Source organism: Ailuropoda melanoleuca, chromosome 16, assembly GCF_002007445.2.
Source record: "Ailuropoda melanoleuca isolate Jingjing chromosome 16, ASM200744v2, whole genome shotgun sequence".
NCBI lineage: Eukaryota > Metazoa > Chordata > Mammalia > Carnivora > Ursidae > Ailuropoda > Ailuropoda melanoleuca.
This window is the reverse complement of record NC_048233.1, coordinates 77,729,006-77,745,663: the sequence shown is the minus strand read 5'-3', so window position 1 is coordinate 77,745,663 and position 16,658 is coordinate 77,729,006. Positions and strand designations below refer to the sequence as shown.

Here is a 16,658-nt window from a genome sequence, read left to right as displayed (position 1 = left end):
ATAAGGAATTACCAAATGGCTGAAGAGAATTCTACAGCTGTTACTGAATTTATTCTTTTGGGACTGACAGACCGTGCTGACCTGAAAATTATATTTTTTGTGTTGTTCTTGGTGATTTATGCCATTACCTTGGTGGGGAATCTGGGCATGATTTTCTTAATCCAAATCACTCCCAAGCTCCACACACCCATGTACTGTTTCCTCAGCTGCCTTTCATTTGTAGATGCCTGCTATTCATCTGTTATTGCACCAAAAATGCTGATCAGCTTCTGGGTGGTGAAGGAAACCATCTCATTCTCTGGCTGCATAGTGCAGCATTTGTGTTTTGGGGTGCTTATCACCACAGAAGGCTTCTTGTTGTCAGTGATGGCATACGACCGGTATGTGGCCATTGTCAACCCTTTGCTTTACAGTGTAGCCATGTCTAAGAGGAAGTGTGTAGGACTGGTCATTGGGTCATTTGTAGGTGGAATGATTAACTCATTGACACACACGATAAGCTTGGGCAGACTGTCCTTTTGTGGGTCCAATGTTGTCAGCCACTTCTGTGATGTTCCCCCACTGTTAAAGCTGTCATGTTCTGATACTTCCTTGAATGAACTGTTGCTCTTAACCTTCTCTGGAGTCATTGCCATGGCCACCTTCTTGATTGTGATCATTTCCTATGTGTTCATTGTTTTCGCTATCCTGAGGATCCGCTCAGCGGCAGGCAGACAGAAAGCCTTCTCCACCTGTGCCTCCCACCTGACTGCGGTGACCATATTCTATGGTACCTTAAGCTTTAGTTACATCCAGCCAAGTTCCCAGTATTCTGTAGAACAGGAGAAGGTGGTTTCTGTGTTCTACACGCTAGTGATTCCCATGCTAAACCCACTGATTTACAGTCTGAGAAACAAAGAGGTAAAGGATGCTGTGGCAAGGGCCATAGAAATGAAACATTTCCCCTGTTAATTTCAACTCCCTGCTAATCCTCCAACAGTCTATCAGTCCGTTCTTCACTTACGAACATTCCCATGAATTTAACTAAGTGTAGAGTTTCCAAGTGTAGTACAAACCATTTTATTCTGCATGCGCATTTCCATGCGAGGAAACAAGAGTACAAAGTAGAAGTGATTTCATTCATAACTGTATTTAAGAATAGATAACTTAAATCTCAGCTCATGTGAGATACTAGACTATTGATAATCTGCATTGATTTTAGTAAGTTCAATAAACTTTATTTTTTCAATCTATAGAATTATAAATTTTCTAATATCTGGAAAGCTAAAAGAAAAATATGCATATACTTTTGGAGATATGAAGAATTAGGGATTTTTCTAAGATATATAAATTATTTGCTCAGAAAATTAAGATAATTGTATATATTTTTCCTTTATTTTTCAAACTTGCTTTAAATTTTAAATAGTGGCAAATCTCCATGTTAACAAAAAAGAAGGTGTTATTCCAAATGATATTTTCCAACTAGTAGTTACTTGTCTATTCGTCTTCTTCTTATAAAGCAGTGACCTCAGCAACAAAGATGGGGAATGAGACAATTGTAGTTACAATCCTCAGCTTGCAATAATGAGCTTGCCCTCCCTTCCCAAAAAAGTCCATCCAAAAAGATGGACACATGTATAAAATGATTCCATTTTAAAATAGGAAAAATTCAGCACTCTTCCCGTCTACATCTCCCTTCAAGATTTTACTTCATGTTCCTTCCTGATTAAAAAAAAAAGTCCAGCATTCTGAAAAATGGCATGATGGATATTAATACCTGCCTAGAGGTTTAGTTCTACAATGCTGAATTGCTTGATTATGTAACTTCATCACTTCCTACCATTTTAGAAATGCTGATCTTTTACCAGAAAGTGCTGTAAATAATATTATAATACATTTAAAAAATAAAAAAGTATTTCTATTATGTACAGTGTTCTGTATGTGGAGCTCTATTACTATGAATATCAGAGGAGACAACCTGAGGTGTTTAAAACTAGTGAGAAAGTTTTTAAAGTAGCTAAACAGTTTTACATTTGTGAGTTCATACCTGACAGCGAAGACATCGCCAATATGCCAGAAGAGTGACAAGATTTAGAAAAGGAAAAGTGATTTTTGTCTTTCCTATGAAAATAACAATAACAAAGCTATTGTAAAAGTAGTTGTTTTTATATATTTGTTTTGTAAGACATGGGGCAGGAAAGTAAGTTGATTTCAAAGAAATGTGCTGTTCATTCACATGGGATATAAGTCACATTCCATGTAGGTGTAGTCTTAAATAGAATAATCATCTTCATCGTTGTAAAGCTAATAATACATCATAGAATAATGTTTTTGTTTTGTTTTGTTTTTTGTTTTTTTTTTCGAGAGAGAGCATAAGTGGGGTGGGAGGAGGGGGCAGAGAGAGAGAGAGAAGCAGGCTCCCTGCTGAGCAGGGAGACTGATCCTGGGCTCTATCCCAGGACCCTGGGATCATGACCTGAGCTAAAGGCAGACTCTTAACCAAATGAGACACTTAGGTGCCCCTAAGATAATGTGTTTTATTAAAGTAACACTCTGATTTCTAGGACAAGCAAGCATATATGCATACAGATCTCCATATATATTCCTATAACCTATAAAGAAGAATTAATATAAAAAAAAGATCAGTGGAAGAAAATCAATTTTCCCATACTGTATTTTTAAAAAGATTTATTTATTTTATAGAGAGAGGGAGAGAGAGCATGTGAGTAGGGGAGGGACAGAGGGGGAGGGAGGGAGAGAATCTTAAGCAGGCACCACAGCCAGTGCAGAGCCTAACGTGGGGCTCATCCGAGGACCCTGGAATCATGACCTGAGCTGAAACTGAGTCAGCAGCTCAAGCGACTGAGCCACCCAGACAGCCCTTCCTATGCTCTTTTTAGATAACCTCATTTGTCATTCATATTTACAAAGAAATCTCGTACAGTCACTATTTTTAGTATATTCCTGAAAAGGGAAATTTACAGATCCCAGTAATTAATTCAGATGCATTAAAATTTAAAATTTTAACATATCCTAATACTTTTAACCTTTAGTTATTTTATTTTAATCATCTTTTAACATTTTTCTTGAGCCCTCTTTGATGTTAATATAGGTATGCTTTTTTTTCATTTAATATTTCTTAGTATGCATTTCTTATTCTTTATCTTTCAAATTTGTCATGTCACTAAATTTTAGTTTTTGCATTTATTCATGTATATTTTCCCATATGTATATGTCATTCAAATATCTGAAATTGTTTTTGACTGAAGTCCACTTTTTTTTTTCTTCAGGCACACGAAGGCTTGCTTCTATGCCTAGTTAATAATATTCATGCAAGTACATTTTTTTCCCCTAAAATTCTGGGAATCCTATGGTCTTCAGAGTAACCAGCTTATTAATAGGTTTAATTTTTTAAGAATTATTAAATCTGCTCCTGCTGAGTGCCAGAAGTACTCCTATGTTTATTCTGGAGTCTCCCAATCAACTCAGTCAGACATAACCTCATTCCCATGCTGATTCTGGTTTTATTGCTATGGCAATAACTCCCCGTTTCAGCACAAAATGTTTTGTTTGCTTTATTCTTTTCGTTTGTTGGCTTTTGAGGGTCTTTGGCTTTCATTCAGCACAGCTATGTTTTGAAATCTGTGGCTCATCCTGGATGTAGTTATAGTGTGACAAGGGTATCATTTTGGAAAACTTGCCCAGTATACAGTTAGGAGGGTAAATCTTGCTACAAGTTACCGACATTCTCCTCTGATCTTTTTAAGGATGCATAATACACATGTTAATTTCCTGATATGTTTCTTTCATTATGTCAGGGTTTTTCTTTTTCTTTCTTTTTCTGTTAGAGGAAGTAGAATTAGAAATTTACCCTTTTCATTTTTATTTTTTAAAGAATTATTAATTATTTATTTCAGAGGGAGAGCACAAGCAGGGAGGGGGCAGAGGGAGAGGGAGAGAAGCAGACTCCTCGCTAAGCATGGACACTGATGTGGGGCTTGATCTCACTAACCTGAAATCATGAACTGAGGTGAAATCAAGAGTTGAACACTTAACCAACTGAGCCACCCAGGTGCCCCAGAAAGTTACCCTTTTTGAGATGCCTAATTATTTCCTCTGTTGAATTCCTCTGGAGAATTCTTTCCCTGGAACCACCATCTTTATCTTGGAGAAAGGGGATCAAGTCCTTAACTCGGTGTGCTATGAAGGGAAAGCTCTTCCTCCTGGCAAGAGAACCCCAGTTGTCATTTAACATCCCTTCCATAATGCCATCTATCTTATTACACTGACCGTCCCCCACCAAAAGACCTCCTTTTAAGTTTTCCCACTATACTTTTAAAAACCTTGGAGTCTTCAAGGTTAATGAGAGGGCAGAAAGGACTATCAGAGAGAAGGAATATGCTGTGCTCCTCTACTGAGTCTTATATGTTATCCTTTTTGTCCACAACCTAAAGTTTGTTATGGATCCCATTGGCCAAACTGGGTTGGCCTTGCCTGATACCAGAGTCAATGGTGATAATCCAATAAGTTCTGCCAGAACATTTTTGGAGGGGAGAAAATGAATAAATTCACATCTCTTCCTCAAACTAGTTTCTTGTTACGGTCTAATCTGTCTCACAACCCTGGGCCAGTGTATATTTCCCACACCAAGACACAACTTTTGTTTAGCTAGATTTTCTCATAGGTATCACTCATTTATTCTTTCTTCCTGATTACTTCTTTAGTACATTGCCAGTCAGTCAACCTACAACCCTGGTCTTTTTGGAAGATGTTTTTTCCCCTTTGCTTTTTCCCTTTTAACAATTTGACAACTTTATTTTGTTTTTAAACATTTTAAATATATTTATTGTTTTCTAGACTCTTCATTTAGGAGACTTTCTTTGCCATTATGTTTTGCAGTTGAATGGTAAGTTCATGTTTAATAGGATCTTTGCTGTGGTAATCCTGGGTGGCCGATTCCATTAGTGGTCCTGAGTGGTACGACTCAGACCACTGTATTTAATTTCTCAGCTAGAAGTTTCCTCACAGACAGACAGCAAAATCCAAATGTCCACCCATATGAGAAAAGACTGTGGCTACTGATTGTCAGGTGAGATGTTTTTCCTACAAGGTGCCAGATGATGGTAGGCAAGTTTATTTATAATTTGTTCTGATAAGCAGATTTATTTAGTTAGAATTTGAATGAAATGCCAGTCTTTCAAAGATAGTGGATTTATATTTGGGTTTTAGTCAAGTTCTGTGTTGTTCATGGACCCAAATGCTTACCATCTTTTTGAACAAACTGAATATTACTTGTAAAGTTATAAAGTTTTGCAAATGTCCACAGGAGAGTCATGGTGTCAGTGTCTATGTTTACTTTTGATTTTTTTTCGTTTTTTCCTTTTGAGCCCAAAATAATCCCATTTACTTATTTGTTATCTACAAATGTCATGGTATGTTTTACTTTTCTATTCATCATTTCAATGTATTCTCTTTCAAAGTATTTTTTGAGGAAGGTAGAGTTATATCTAGTCTTCCATTTGCTAGAAGCGGAAGTACAACCACGTTTGCTTGTTTGTTTGTTTTCGATAACGCCAATCTTTCTAGTGCCTAACACAATGTCTAGCTTTCCTTGGTCCTCAAGAAATATTTGTGAAATAGGGGTGCCTGGGTGGTTGTTTCAGTTAAGCATCTGACTCTTGATTTCAGCTCAAGTCATGATCTCAGGTCATGATCTCAGGGTTGTGAGATGGAGCCCTGCGTGGAGCTCTGCTCAGTGCGGAGTTGGCTTGAGAGTCTCTCTCTCCCTCTTCCTCTGCCGCTCCTCTCCTGCTCATACACACACTCTTTCTAAGAAAAATAAATAAATAAATGCACTAGAAAACACCCCTCCAAAACCCCTCAAAAATAAAAAAAAAATCTTTAAAAAAAGAAGTATTGTTAAATGAATGAAAATATTGTTGAAGCTAAATATAATATCTTATAGGAATAAGACATGGCCTTCTTCCAATCCTTATATTCATTCTATTCATTATGTAGAATGAAGAATTAGACTCTGAACAGAATTGTGTGGATATGGGTGATAGGGTGCTGCTTCCTAACTTGTCAGAAATAATATCCATTATGAAGCAGGATTCTATTTGTGCAATTTTTCTTTGCTAAGAATTGGCCCAGTCCATATGATATCTTAATGACATGTTATCCATTTTATGCAAATTATTTACAATCAATATTTCTATTTTCTCACACTTGGTTCTCTATTCCTTTCCACTCTTTTTTAACATTTTTCATGTTGCACATCTTAGAGAAACTAGTCTCATTGGAATACCTTGAGAGAGTCCCTGAGAAACCAGAATGCAATCAAAAGTGTAATTTTGTTGTTGTTGCTTTAGAGTAATTGGTATCTGAACTATAGGGCTTCTGGCCTAATTAGAACAACAACAAGAAAATACATATTTATATGCATAGATACTTGCCCCTTCTTTCAAATTTGTCCTCTATGAGGAAAGAATTAAAGATGTAAAACCATTGCTTCTTTTTTCCATTATGTTTGTTTTGTAATGTGTTACCTGATGTATTTTTTAACCTGGAATTATCTTCAGTTATCTATCATTAAAATATTGATCATTCTGACTCTCAGAAAAAATATTAATTGATTTGATTTCTAAGAAAACAGTAAGAAACAATGGAGATAGATCTGAGTATTCTAAATAAACTAATATCCTAAAGTTTTCCATCTTTGGTAAGTTAAATTCAATCCTTTGAATATCTTTCTTTTTAATTTCTTTCTTTTTTTACTTTTCTTTTTTACTATTCATCATTCTTTCTGCAGATAATTGAAAATTTCAAATATGGTAGAATCATATCAATGTTTTGATTCTTAAAGTTCATGTAAGTCAAGTCCATATCATTTTTTATAATTCAATTTACAATATTGCCATCACCTTTTGGTGCTAAAGTTATATAGTTTTATATTTGGGTAATTAATTTAATTTGTAATTCCTTTTAAATATGCTTTTTCCTAAGTTATAGTTTATAACAAAATTCATATTTGTAAGTGATCCTTCTTTGTTAACAAAATCATTTCATTTAATACTCTTAAGAGTAGCAGAAGAAAGAGCAGGTATAAGATCTATGAAAATGCAGTTTTGAAATACTCAGATATCATTTGTTGTACATACTCTTCCATATTGTGATGGTAATCTTTAAAGAGCATGTCAGAGATCATGAATATATTTTCTATATATTATCTAGTATATATATTTACTATACTATATTAGATAGCATATAGTATAGTATATGTAATATAGTATATATTATATAGTATATATAATATGGTATATATTATATAGTATATATTATAGTATATATTATATAGCATATATTATATAGTAAATATAACAGCATATATTATGTAGTAAATATAATATATAGTGTATATATTTACATTGTATAGTATAAATTATATATATTTTATATAAAAATTATATATATTTACATATTATAATACAAATAAATATATATATATTTCCCTACTAAACTGTCTTTCCTCTATCTTTTTTCACAGCACCTTTAATGAGAAGAAACAAACAAATGGCTGAAGAGAATTATACATCTGTTATTGAGTTTATTCTTTTGGGACTGACAGACCGTGCTGACCTGAAAATTATGCTTTTTGTGTTGTTCCTGATGATTTACGTCATTACCTTGGTGGGGAATCTGGGCATGATTTTCTTAATCCAAATCACTCCCAAGCTCCACACACTCATGTTCTGTTTCCTCAGCTGCCTTTCATTTGTAGATGCCTGCTATTCATCTGCAATCTCTCCAAAAATGCTGATCAACCTTCTTGTTGTGAGGGGAACCATTACTTTCTCTGCTTGTACGGTACAACATTTGTGTTTTGGGGTGTTTGTCACCACAGAAAGCTTTTTGTTGTCAGTGATGGCATAGGATCGGTATGTGGCTCTTGTCAACCCTTTGCTTTACGGTGTAGCCATGTCTAAGAGGAAGTGTGTAGGACTGGTCACTGGGCCCTGGATATGTGGAATAATTAACTCTTTAATACACACAGTAAGCTTGGGCAGACTGTCCTCCTGTAGGTTGAATGTTATCAGTCATTTCTTCTGTGATATTCCGTCACTCCTAAAGCTGTCATGTTCTGATACTTCCTTGAATGAACTGTTGCTCTTAACCTTCTCTGGAGTCATTGCCATGGCCACCTTCTTGATTGTGATCATTTCCTATGTGTTCATTGTTTTCGCTATCCTGAGGATCCGCTCAGCGGCAGGCAGACAGAAAGCCTTCTCCACCTGTGCCTCCCACCTGACTGCGGTGACCATATTCTATGGTACCTTAAGCTTTAGTTACATCCAGCCAAGTTCCCAGTATTCTGTAGAACAGGAGAAGGTGGTTTCTGTGTTCTACACGCTAGTGATTCCCATGCTAAACCCACTGATTTACAGTCTGAGAAACAAAGAGGTAAAGGATGCTGTGGCAAGGGCCATAGAAATGAAACATTTCCCCTGTTAATTTCAACTCCCTGCTAATCCTCCAACAGTCTACCAGTCAATTCTTACTTCTGTGAATTCCATCAATGTTGAAGATTTTAAGGATTGTACAGATCTTTTCATTCTACACACTTATTGGTCATATAAGGAGGCAGCCAGAAAAGGCAAGCTATTTAATTCATACAGTTGCATCACAAAACCAAGAGACTGTCATATAAATCTTCTGATATTCTAGGATGTGAATCTTGGAATCAATGCAAAGTACTGTATTACATTAATTTTTTTTGTGATTTAGAGAAAATAATTGTATAATAACACTTGCAATTGAGGGAATAAAAATAGGGAATTTACTAAAAAGATTTTTTCTCAAAAATCCAAGACATAGATATAATTGTATAGCTGAAATTTGCCTTCGTTAGCTTATATTTTGTTCTAAAGAGTGGTTGTGATATTGTAATTGGTAATAAGAAATATATATATATATATATGGTCTTCACCCAATTTCTGGCAAAGAGCTCCAAAAACCCTTGGAATCTGGCAAATAATAAGAGCAAAAAAGACGTCTTTTATTATGTTAATGAGGTAACTTTTGGAAAGTACCTCAGGATGGGGGCTGTTGCTAGGGGAACTGACCACAAATACACGGATGGAAATTTCAGTTTTACCCCCTGATTTCTGGGGATTGGAGGGGGGCCAGTGATTTAATTCATCTTGCTGTGTAATGAAGCCTCCATAAATATCCAAAAGGAATGGGTTTAGAAAGCTTCCAGATTGGTAAACCAGAACACTTCCAAATGCCACTATCCCAGGCCTCAAAAGCAATGAGGACAGAAGCTCCATTCTTCAGGTAGTGCCTGCATTACATCACATTCCTTACGCTATGTATCTCTTCACCTGGCTGTTGATTTGTATCCTTTGGCGTTCCTTGTAATACACCAGTAATCCAGTGAGCAAACTGTTTATCTGAGTTCCGAGAGCTGCCATAGCAAACGTACCAAACCCAAGGAATGGGGTCATTAGAACCTCTAGTTTGGACTCAGTTGGCCAGAAGCCCAAGTAACAACCTGGTCTTGGGTTGGGTTGAATTGTAGGACTTCTTGCTGGTGGATATTTTGCCACTAATATCAGCAGAATTGGGCTGAAGAGGGAGAATTTTCAGGCTGCCAAGCCCTGCTTGAGCAATGCCAGAAGCTCTCAGTTCTGACCACCAGTGTGTGATGTTCTGGCTGAAAATTAAATAAAGATTTAATGGTGAAAAAAATGTGGGAAAACCACACACACAGACACACACACTGGAATTGGGGTACAGCATCATTTCATATCAGGTTTTCAAAAAAGCTTGTTATTTGGTCCATGTTTCTTGCTTTTCTAGGTCTTAATCTCTGAAGAGGGAGAGTGGTTGACTTCTGAGTACTTTTGAGATTAGGAAAGGAGCTTCAAGATTTCCACTTCAGACGTTTCAGTTCTAGTTCTATGTGTAGGGTCACGTAAAGAGCAATTTCTAGTAAAATTCAAAACCTTCTCTCTTTTTAAGCATCGTCTTCTTCTTCATTCAAGATTTAAAACAACAAAAAAAATGCCATGAGCACATGCTGGAAACTTATCATTTACAAAAATTCTGTTGAATACACTTAAAAATCAGACGATGTAAGCTAACACATACTTACTGGCTTAGTTCTGAAAGTTCTCAGTGATTCGATTTAATAATGTCCACTTTTACTATTTACAAACAAAAATAAACCTGATGGAAATATTTGCATTCAGAATGTCGTTCATTTAATAATGTCCACTTTTATTATTAACAAACAAAAATAAATCTGATGGAAATATTTGCATTGACATTAAATTAAATTGAATTAAGTACAATTTTTCTGTATTTTTGAGTTCTAATACTGTTAAGGTCAGTAGTTGCCATCTGGGATCCTCAAAGCCCATGAGTCAGTGGAAGAAATATTCAAGTGATTTTTTTTAAAAAAGATTTTATTTATTTATTTAACAGAGAGAGAGACAGCCAGTGACAGAGGGAACACAAGCAGGGGGAGTGGGAGAGGAAGAAGCAGGCTCCCAGCGGAGGAGCCTGACGCAGGGCTCGATCCCAGAACGCTGGGATCATGTCCTGATCCGAAGGCAGACACTTAACAACTGAGCCACCCAGGCGCCCCTATTCAAGTGATTTTATTGTTGCTAGTTTATGATTGATAGGCCAAGCATATTCAACTGCTTAACAAAAATCTCTATAAATAGGAAAAAACAGTTTCAGATATTCCTGTGATAAAATTGTACACTTTTACAATTGCAAAATGATTGTATATACAAATAGATTTTGGAATGTATATGCTATGGATATGAATTGATTTAAAATACTTATAATAATCAAGCAGGAGAGAAACAAGAAAGTGCCATAAAATTATTACCAGCCACAATATAATAACATCTTCTGGATGAAAAAGAAAGTGGTTCTTGTGAGATGGACACTACTCCTGGTAGAGATGCTGTGAAGAGTGTTGAAGGGGCAGCAAGGTTGAAAGGACAACAAAGTACATAGACTGAGTTGATAAAGCAGTGTAGGGTGTGAGAGGATTGACGCGAATTTTGAGGTAGCTCTACCACGGGAAAAATGCTACCAAGAAGAATCGCACGCTACAGAGAAATTCATTAGTGAAAGGAAAAAACCCATCAATGCAGCAAATTTCATTGCCTTATTTTAAGAATTGCCTCAGCCACCCCAGCCTTCAGCAACCACTGTCCCATCAGTCAACAGCCAGCAACATGGAGATGATACCCTCTGCCCGCAAAAGGATTATGACTCTAGAAGCTCAGAGCTCCATCAGATGAGGGTTAGCATTTTTATCAATAAAGTATTTTTTTTTTTTACTTTTTAAAGGTTTTATTTATATATTTGACAGAGAGAGAGAGAGAGTGCACAAGCAGGGGGAGCAGTGGAGGGAAAGGGAGAAGGAGGCTCTCCGCTGAGCAGGGAGCCTGATGCAGGGCTGGATCCCAGGACCCTGGGATCATGACCTGAGCAGAAGGCAGACACCTAAACGACTGAGCCACCCAGGCGCCCCAATGAAGTATTTTTTAAAATTATGTACATGTTTCTTAGACATAATGCCATTGCCTCCTTAATAGAGTATAGTATGGTATAAATACAACTTTTATAGGCACTGGGGAATTCATTTCACTGACTTTAGGGTGATACTGGCTTTATTATTGCAGTGGAACTTGATCTGCAATATCTCTAAGGTCTGTACAGTATATTGAGTATTGTCCTGATACGTGTAAATGTCCCAAGGCTGCTGACTGCAGTGATTAGGCGAATAAAATGAACAAGAACAGGAATGTCTATCAACCCCATGAAAAGAAACTTCAGGAATCAACCTGTACAGATTGCCATCGAAAGAGCTGCTGAAAACCAGAGGTGTTAACAGAGACCAAGTGGAGAATCTGGACTTCTTTTTCCATCTGGCAGTCATAAGGCAGTTCCCTCCTTGCCCTGCTAGAGCTTTGCCAGAGAAACTCAATTAAACAGGCAATATAATATAAACTCCAATGTCTTATATAAAAATGTTCAAGCTTCAGATCTGTAAAAGATCCCAGACACAAAGGTACCAATATTGTGTAAGTACGCTTATATGAAATGCCCCGATGGGTGACATCATAGAGACAGGAAAGATATTGTTGTTGCTTGAGGCTGGGGTTTGGAGGTGTTGACAGGAAGTGAGGACTAACTACTAATAGGTACAAGGCCTCTTTCTGGGGTAATGAAAATATCCTAAAATTGATTGTGGTGTAGGTCATATAACTCTGTGAACATACTATAATCCTTGAATTGTACACTTAAAATGGGTATAGTGTGTGGCTTCTAAATTATATCTCAATTAAACTGCTATAAAAATTAAATTAGCAACAGGAAAAAAAAATCAACTTATGTGACTATTACTAGATCTGAAATCAGGAGGTTAATCTATATAATCCACACTGCAAGAGATAGAAACCACATTTATTTAATAAGTATTAAGTTCTTTATGGCTAGATGAAATATGTGAAGTTTGATAACTTCATAAAAAATAAAACTTGAAAGATATCTTTCTATTCTTCTATTTCTAAATCATTTTTTTTAAAATAAATCTATAATTTCTATGGAATCAATGTGTACTGTGATGGCTGTGGAAAAATTCTATGAATAGGTAGTTTTTAAAAATGCCAACATTTTCTATGACAGAATAAAAACTGAATTTTTCCTTTGTCTACTCTATGGTAGATCGATTTCTATTATTCTGAGTTATAAACAAGATATTGAGCTATGAATTATATAAATAGGCAGATCCCTCTGGCCATATAGTTTACTATTATTTCATGGATCCTGTCATGTAAGTTTGTTGGGATTTAAAGAATATCATACAAAATATTTTAATCCTTATCATCAAGGAGACAATAAAGGTAAGATTGACTGTAAATATAAGATGAAATTCTGCTCAGATATGACACAGGAAGGATTGGGAAGCCATGCCCATATAGTTCCAGAATGTGTCATTCATACATACTAGAAATTCGAATAGAGTTCCTCCTGTAATATGACATCTGTGGCTTCTCTATCTCACTGCATTCCTATTCGGCTCCGCAGTGGTTCCTCTATCTCCAGGGAATTCTGAGATATATGTGGCAGTGGTTGTCATTTTCCATATCCTTCTTTCCCAATGGCCCTTCTCCAATTAAGAAATCATATGCAGATGCAGCTTGACATCTGGGAATATTATGATTATTGTGGGTCATTAAATATTTAATGAATCACATATTATTCTTTATTCTAAATATAATAACATTTAACTTTCATACTCAAGCTTCTCAATTAGTAATCTCTCTCTGGTATTTTCAAGAGCTCTTTCAATGACAGCCCATGTAGTTTGATCAATAAACTTTTTTTGTTTTCATGAGGTTGATAGAGCTATAGCTTATTCTTTTTATCTGTGTAATCACTGTGGTGGGAAGCCTTTGGATGCTTACACGAATCAGGGCAACATTCAAAATATTGTACTTCTTTGGGGAGGTACTATTCACATCTTAGTCTATATGGATGGCACGCTCTAAAATAACATGGTGGCCAACCTTCACAACTGGATGTGATGGTCTGCCTTTCCCCACTGTATCATTTAAGAATGTTTATTTCCATGTGTGTAATGGGTCACTCCACACACACTGGCTCAAGATAGAGGGTTTCATTTAAAAAAGTGATGGACCGTTGAGCTCTGTGGCTTTCCCTGGCTCCATAGCACAACAGTGTCAGAGTCAATACATTCTTTTGTCCTTAAGTTGATTTCCCAAATGGCTGAAGCTCATAAAATTTCTGCAAAGCCTAAGGAGCAGAAGATGATAGAGAATAAATATTTCCCTACAGGCCTTTCTTTTCTTTGGAGAAGAATATCTCTCTCTCATACTGCCCCTGGTAGAATTCCTACTATAAATCATTAGCAATAGACATTTTGGTGTTTTTTGGAATTCTGCTTCTTCTCCTTACCCTTCATTTCTCAAAGGTAGCCGAACATCTTAGAACAGAAATCATTTCTTAAGATAGAAACCGCCTTGTTTGTTTCTTTTTAGGATGTTTCTGGCAACTTAATGCTAATTCTTGTCCCTCTGATTTATTACAGATTGACTCAGGCTTTGTCCTGCATTCACTTTGCGATGGCTTTCTATCTGAGCAAAATCACTCATATGAAATGCCTGATTAATTACTGAGTCAATTTATTTCTTTTTAATTAACTAATTTTATGTTTTGTGAATTCTTTTTCTTTCTTTTTTTAAAAGATCTTATTTATTTGAGAGAGGGAGAGAGTGTGAGAGAGCTCAGGAGCAGTGGGGAGGAGCAGAGGGAGAAGCAGGCTCCCCAGTGAGCAGGGAGCCCAGCGTGGGGCTCAATCCCAGGACCCTGAGATCATGACCTGAGCTGACGACAGACACTTGACTGACTGAGCCACCCAGGCGCCTCTAAAATTCTTCTTCTATGCAGACATGGCTTTCGCTATTTTGTGAATTTCTTTGCTGTTCCTCCTCGTCTAATCTGACATCTGCCAAAGTGAAATGTTACTCTCTGTCATCCTGGGATGACATCAGCGAAGCATAAAAATGACATTAAGAGACAATATAGGATACTTCTTAAGGGCAAGAAGTCTTGAGTATGAACTAGACCACCTGGCTTTGAACCTAACACTAATGCATTGGTATGTACTCTGACAATTTCCTTAACCTCTCTGAATCAACATTTCATAATATATAAAAAAAAATTAATAGACTCTATCTCAGACAGTTGTTGTGAGGAAAATTAATCCAGACGTGCAGGATGCCTATCATATAGTACCCAAAAATGAAATGTTATTACCCAGTAGCCTTTATGACAATCACAAAGGGTCTTTTCAAGTACATCAACAGTTTGATAATATTTATCCACACATGACACTGTTCATGCAATATTTTTTTCTATCTTGAGACTTTATTTTTTAGAGAAGTTTTAGGTTCACTGCAAACTTAAGAGGGTACAGAGTTTTCCCATATATTCCTTGCCCCCACAAATGCATAGCCTCCCATCCCATTATTCACATCCCCCATGAGAGTGGTACATTTGTTACAATCAATGAACCTACACTGTTACATCATTTTCATTGAAACTCCATCATTTACATCAGAGTTCCCCTTTGGGATTTCACCTTCTATTGCTTTGGACAAATATATAATGACTTGTCTCTACCATTATTGCTTTATACAAATTATTTTCACTGCCCTAAACATTTTCTTTGCTCCTCTCTTTATCCCTTCCTTTGCTCTAACTCCTATCAGCCATTGATCTTTGTACTGTCTCCATAGTTTTGCCTTTTTCAGAGTGTTGTATAGTTGGAATCATACAGCATCCATTCACTTAAGGTTGTACCGTGTCTTTTCTTTCTTTCTTTTTTTTTTTAAAGATTTTATTTATTTATTCAACAGAGATAGAGACAGCCAGCGAGAGAGGGAACACAAGCAGGGGGAGTGGGAGAGGAAGAGAGAGAGACAGCCAGCGAGAGAGGGAACACAAGCAGGGGGAGTGGGAGAGGAAGAAGCAGGCTCATAGCGGAGGAGCCTGATGCGGGGCTCGATCCCAGAATGCTGGGATCACGCCCTGAGTCGAAGGCAGACGCTTAACCGCTGTGCCACCCAGGCGCCCCGAGTATCGTATCTTTTCATGGCTTGGTAGCTCCTTTCTTTTTAGTGCTGAATACTATTCCATTGTCTGCATGTGGACTAGTTTACTTACCCAGACATCTACTGAAGGGCTTCTTGGTTGCTTCATATCATGCACTTTAAAATTTTATTCCAATGAATTCTTTTTATTAAATGGTCATTAAACAGAAAATTTTATTGCATGATGATGAACAAAGCAAATATTACAAACTAATAACTTCAGTAAAATACCAGAACTATTAAGAAGAATAAAAATAAGCAAAAGGAAGATAAAAAATAAAAATAAGTGCACAGGAAAATGTGGAATAATGTATAGTAACTATGCACAAAAGTCAAGGTCAATATCTCTTTGCCATGTATCAGTCCTCATTTACCTTAGAAATGTGGCATCGTGCAATGACAGGATTATTTTCCTCGGCTTCCCATAAGTAGGACAATCAACCAATGTAATTAAATGATGACAGCCAATTAAAATATAGTCACAATCAATATTGATAAATATTGGGAAACATCAATCCTAGGAAAGAGAGGCAATGCAATGAATGCACTGTAGATTAGTCCTCTTATGCAAGGATACAAAAACAAGTGGGGCATACTTTTTAAATGTGAATAATTACTCTTTTTAAAAAAGGTAAGGGGGGCGCCTGGGTAGGGCAGTCATTAAACGTCTGCTTTCGGCTCAGGGCGTGATCCCAGCGTTCCGGGATTGAGTCCCACATATGGCTCCTCTGCTGGGAGCCTGCTTCTTTCTATCCCACTCCCCTGCTGTGTTCCTCTCTCGCTGGCTGTCTCTCTGTCACATAAACAAATAAAATCTTTTAAAAAAATAATAAAAAAAAATTAAAAAGGTAAGGAAATGTTACAATATTCTAAACCAAAGAGCCAGTTATTAAGAAAGAACAGGGGCTCCTGGGTTAAGCATTGGGTACTTAGTTTTAGCTCAGGTCATGATCTCATGGGTCATGAGATCGAGCC

General features: G+C 36.6%; 2 protein-coding genes across 2 annotated transcripts; both read left to right on the top strand.

Moving 5' to 3' along the window:
- Positions 1 to 6: 6 nt before the first annotated feature.
- Positions 7 to 951, top strand: LOC100469028 (olfactory receptor 1052-like). The gene has a single exon (XM_002926880.2). It carries the CDS (start codon positions 16 to 18, stop codon positions 949 to 951), a length of 936 nt encoding a protein of 311 aa, XP_002926926.1. The 5' UTR covers positions 7 to 15.
- A 6,591-nt stretch (positions 952 to 7,542) lies between these two features.
- LOC100468776 (olfactory receptor 5J2) lies at positions 7,543 to 8,490 on the top strand. Its single transcript, XM_002926879.4, is given in 1 exon segment — positions 7,543 to 8,490. A coding segment is annotated over 1 exon segment (939 nt). The 5' UTR covers positions 7,543 to 7,551.
- Positions 8,491 to 16,658: the final 8,168 nt, after the last annotated feature.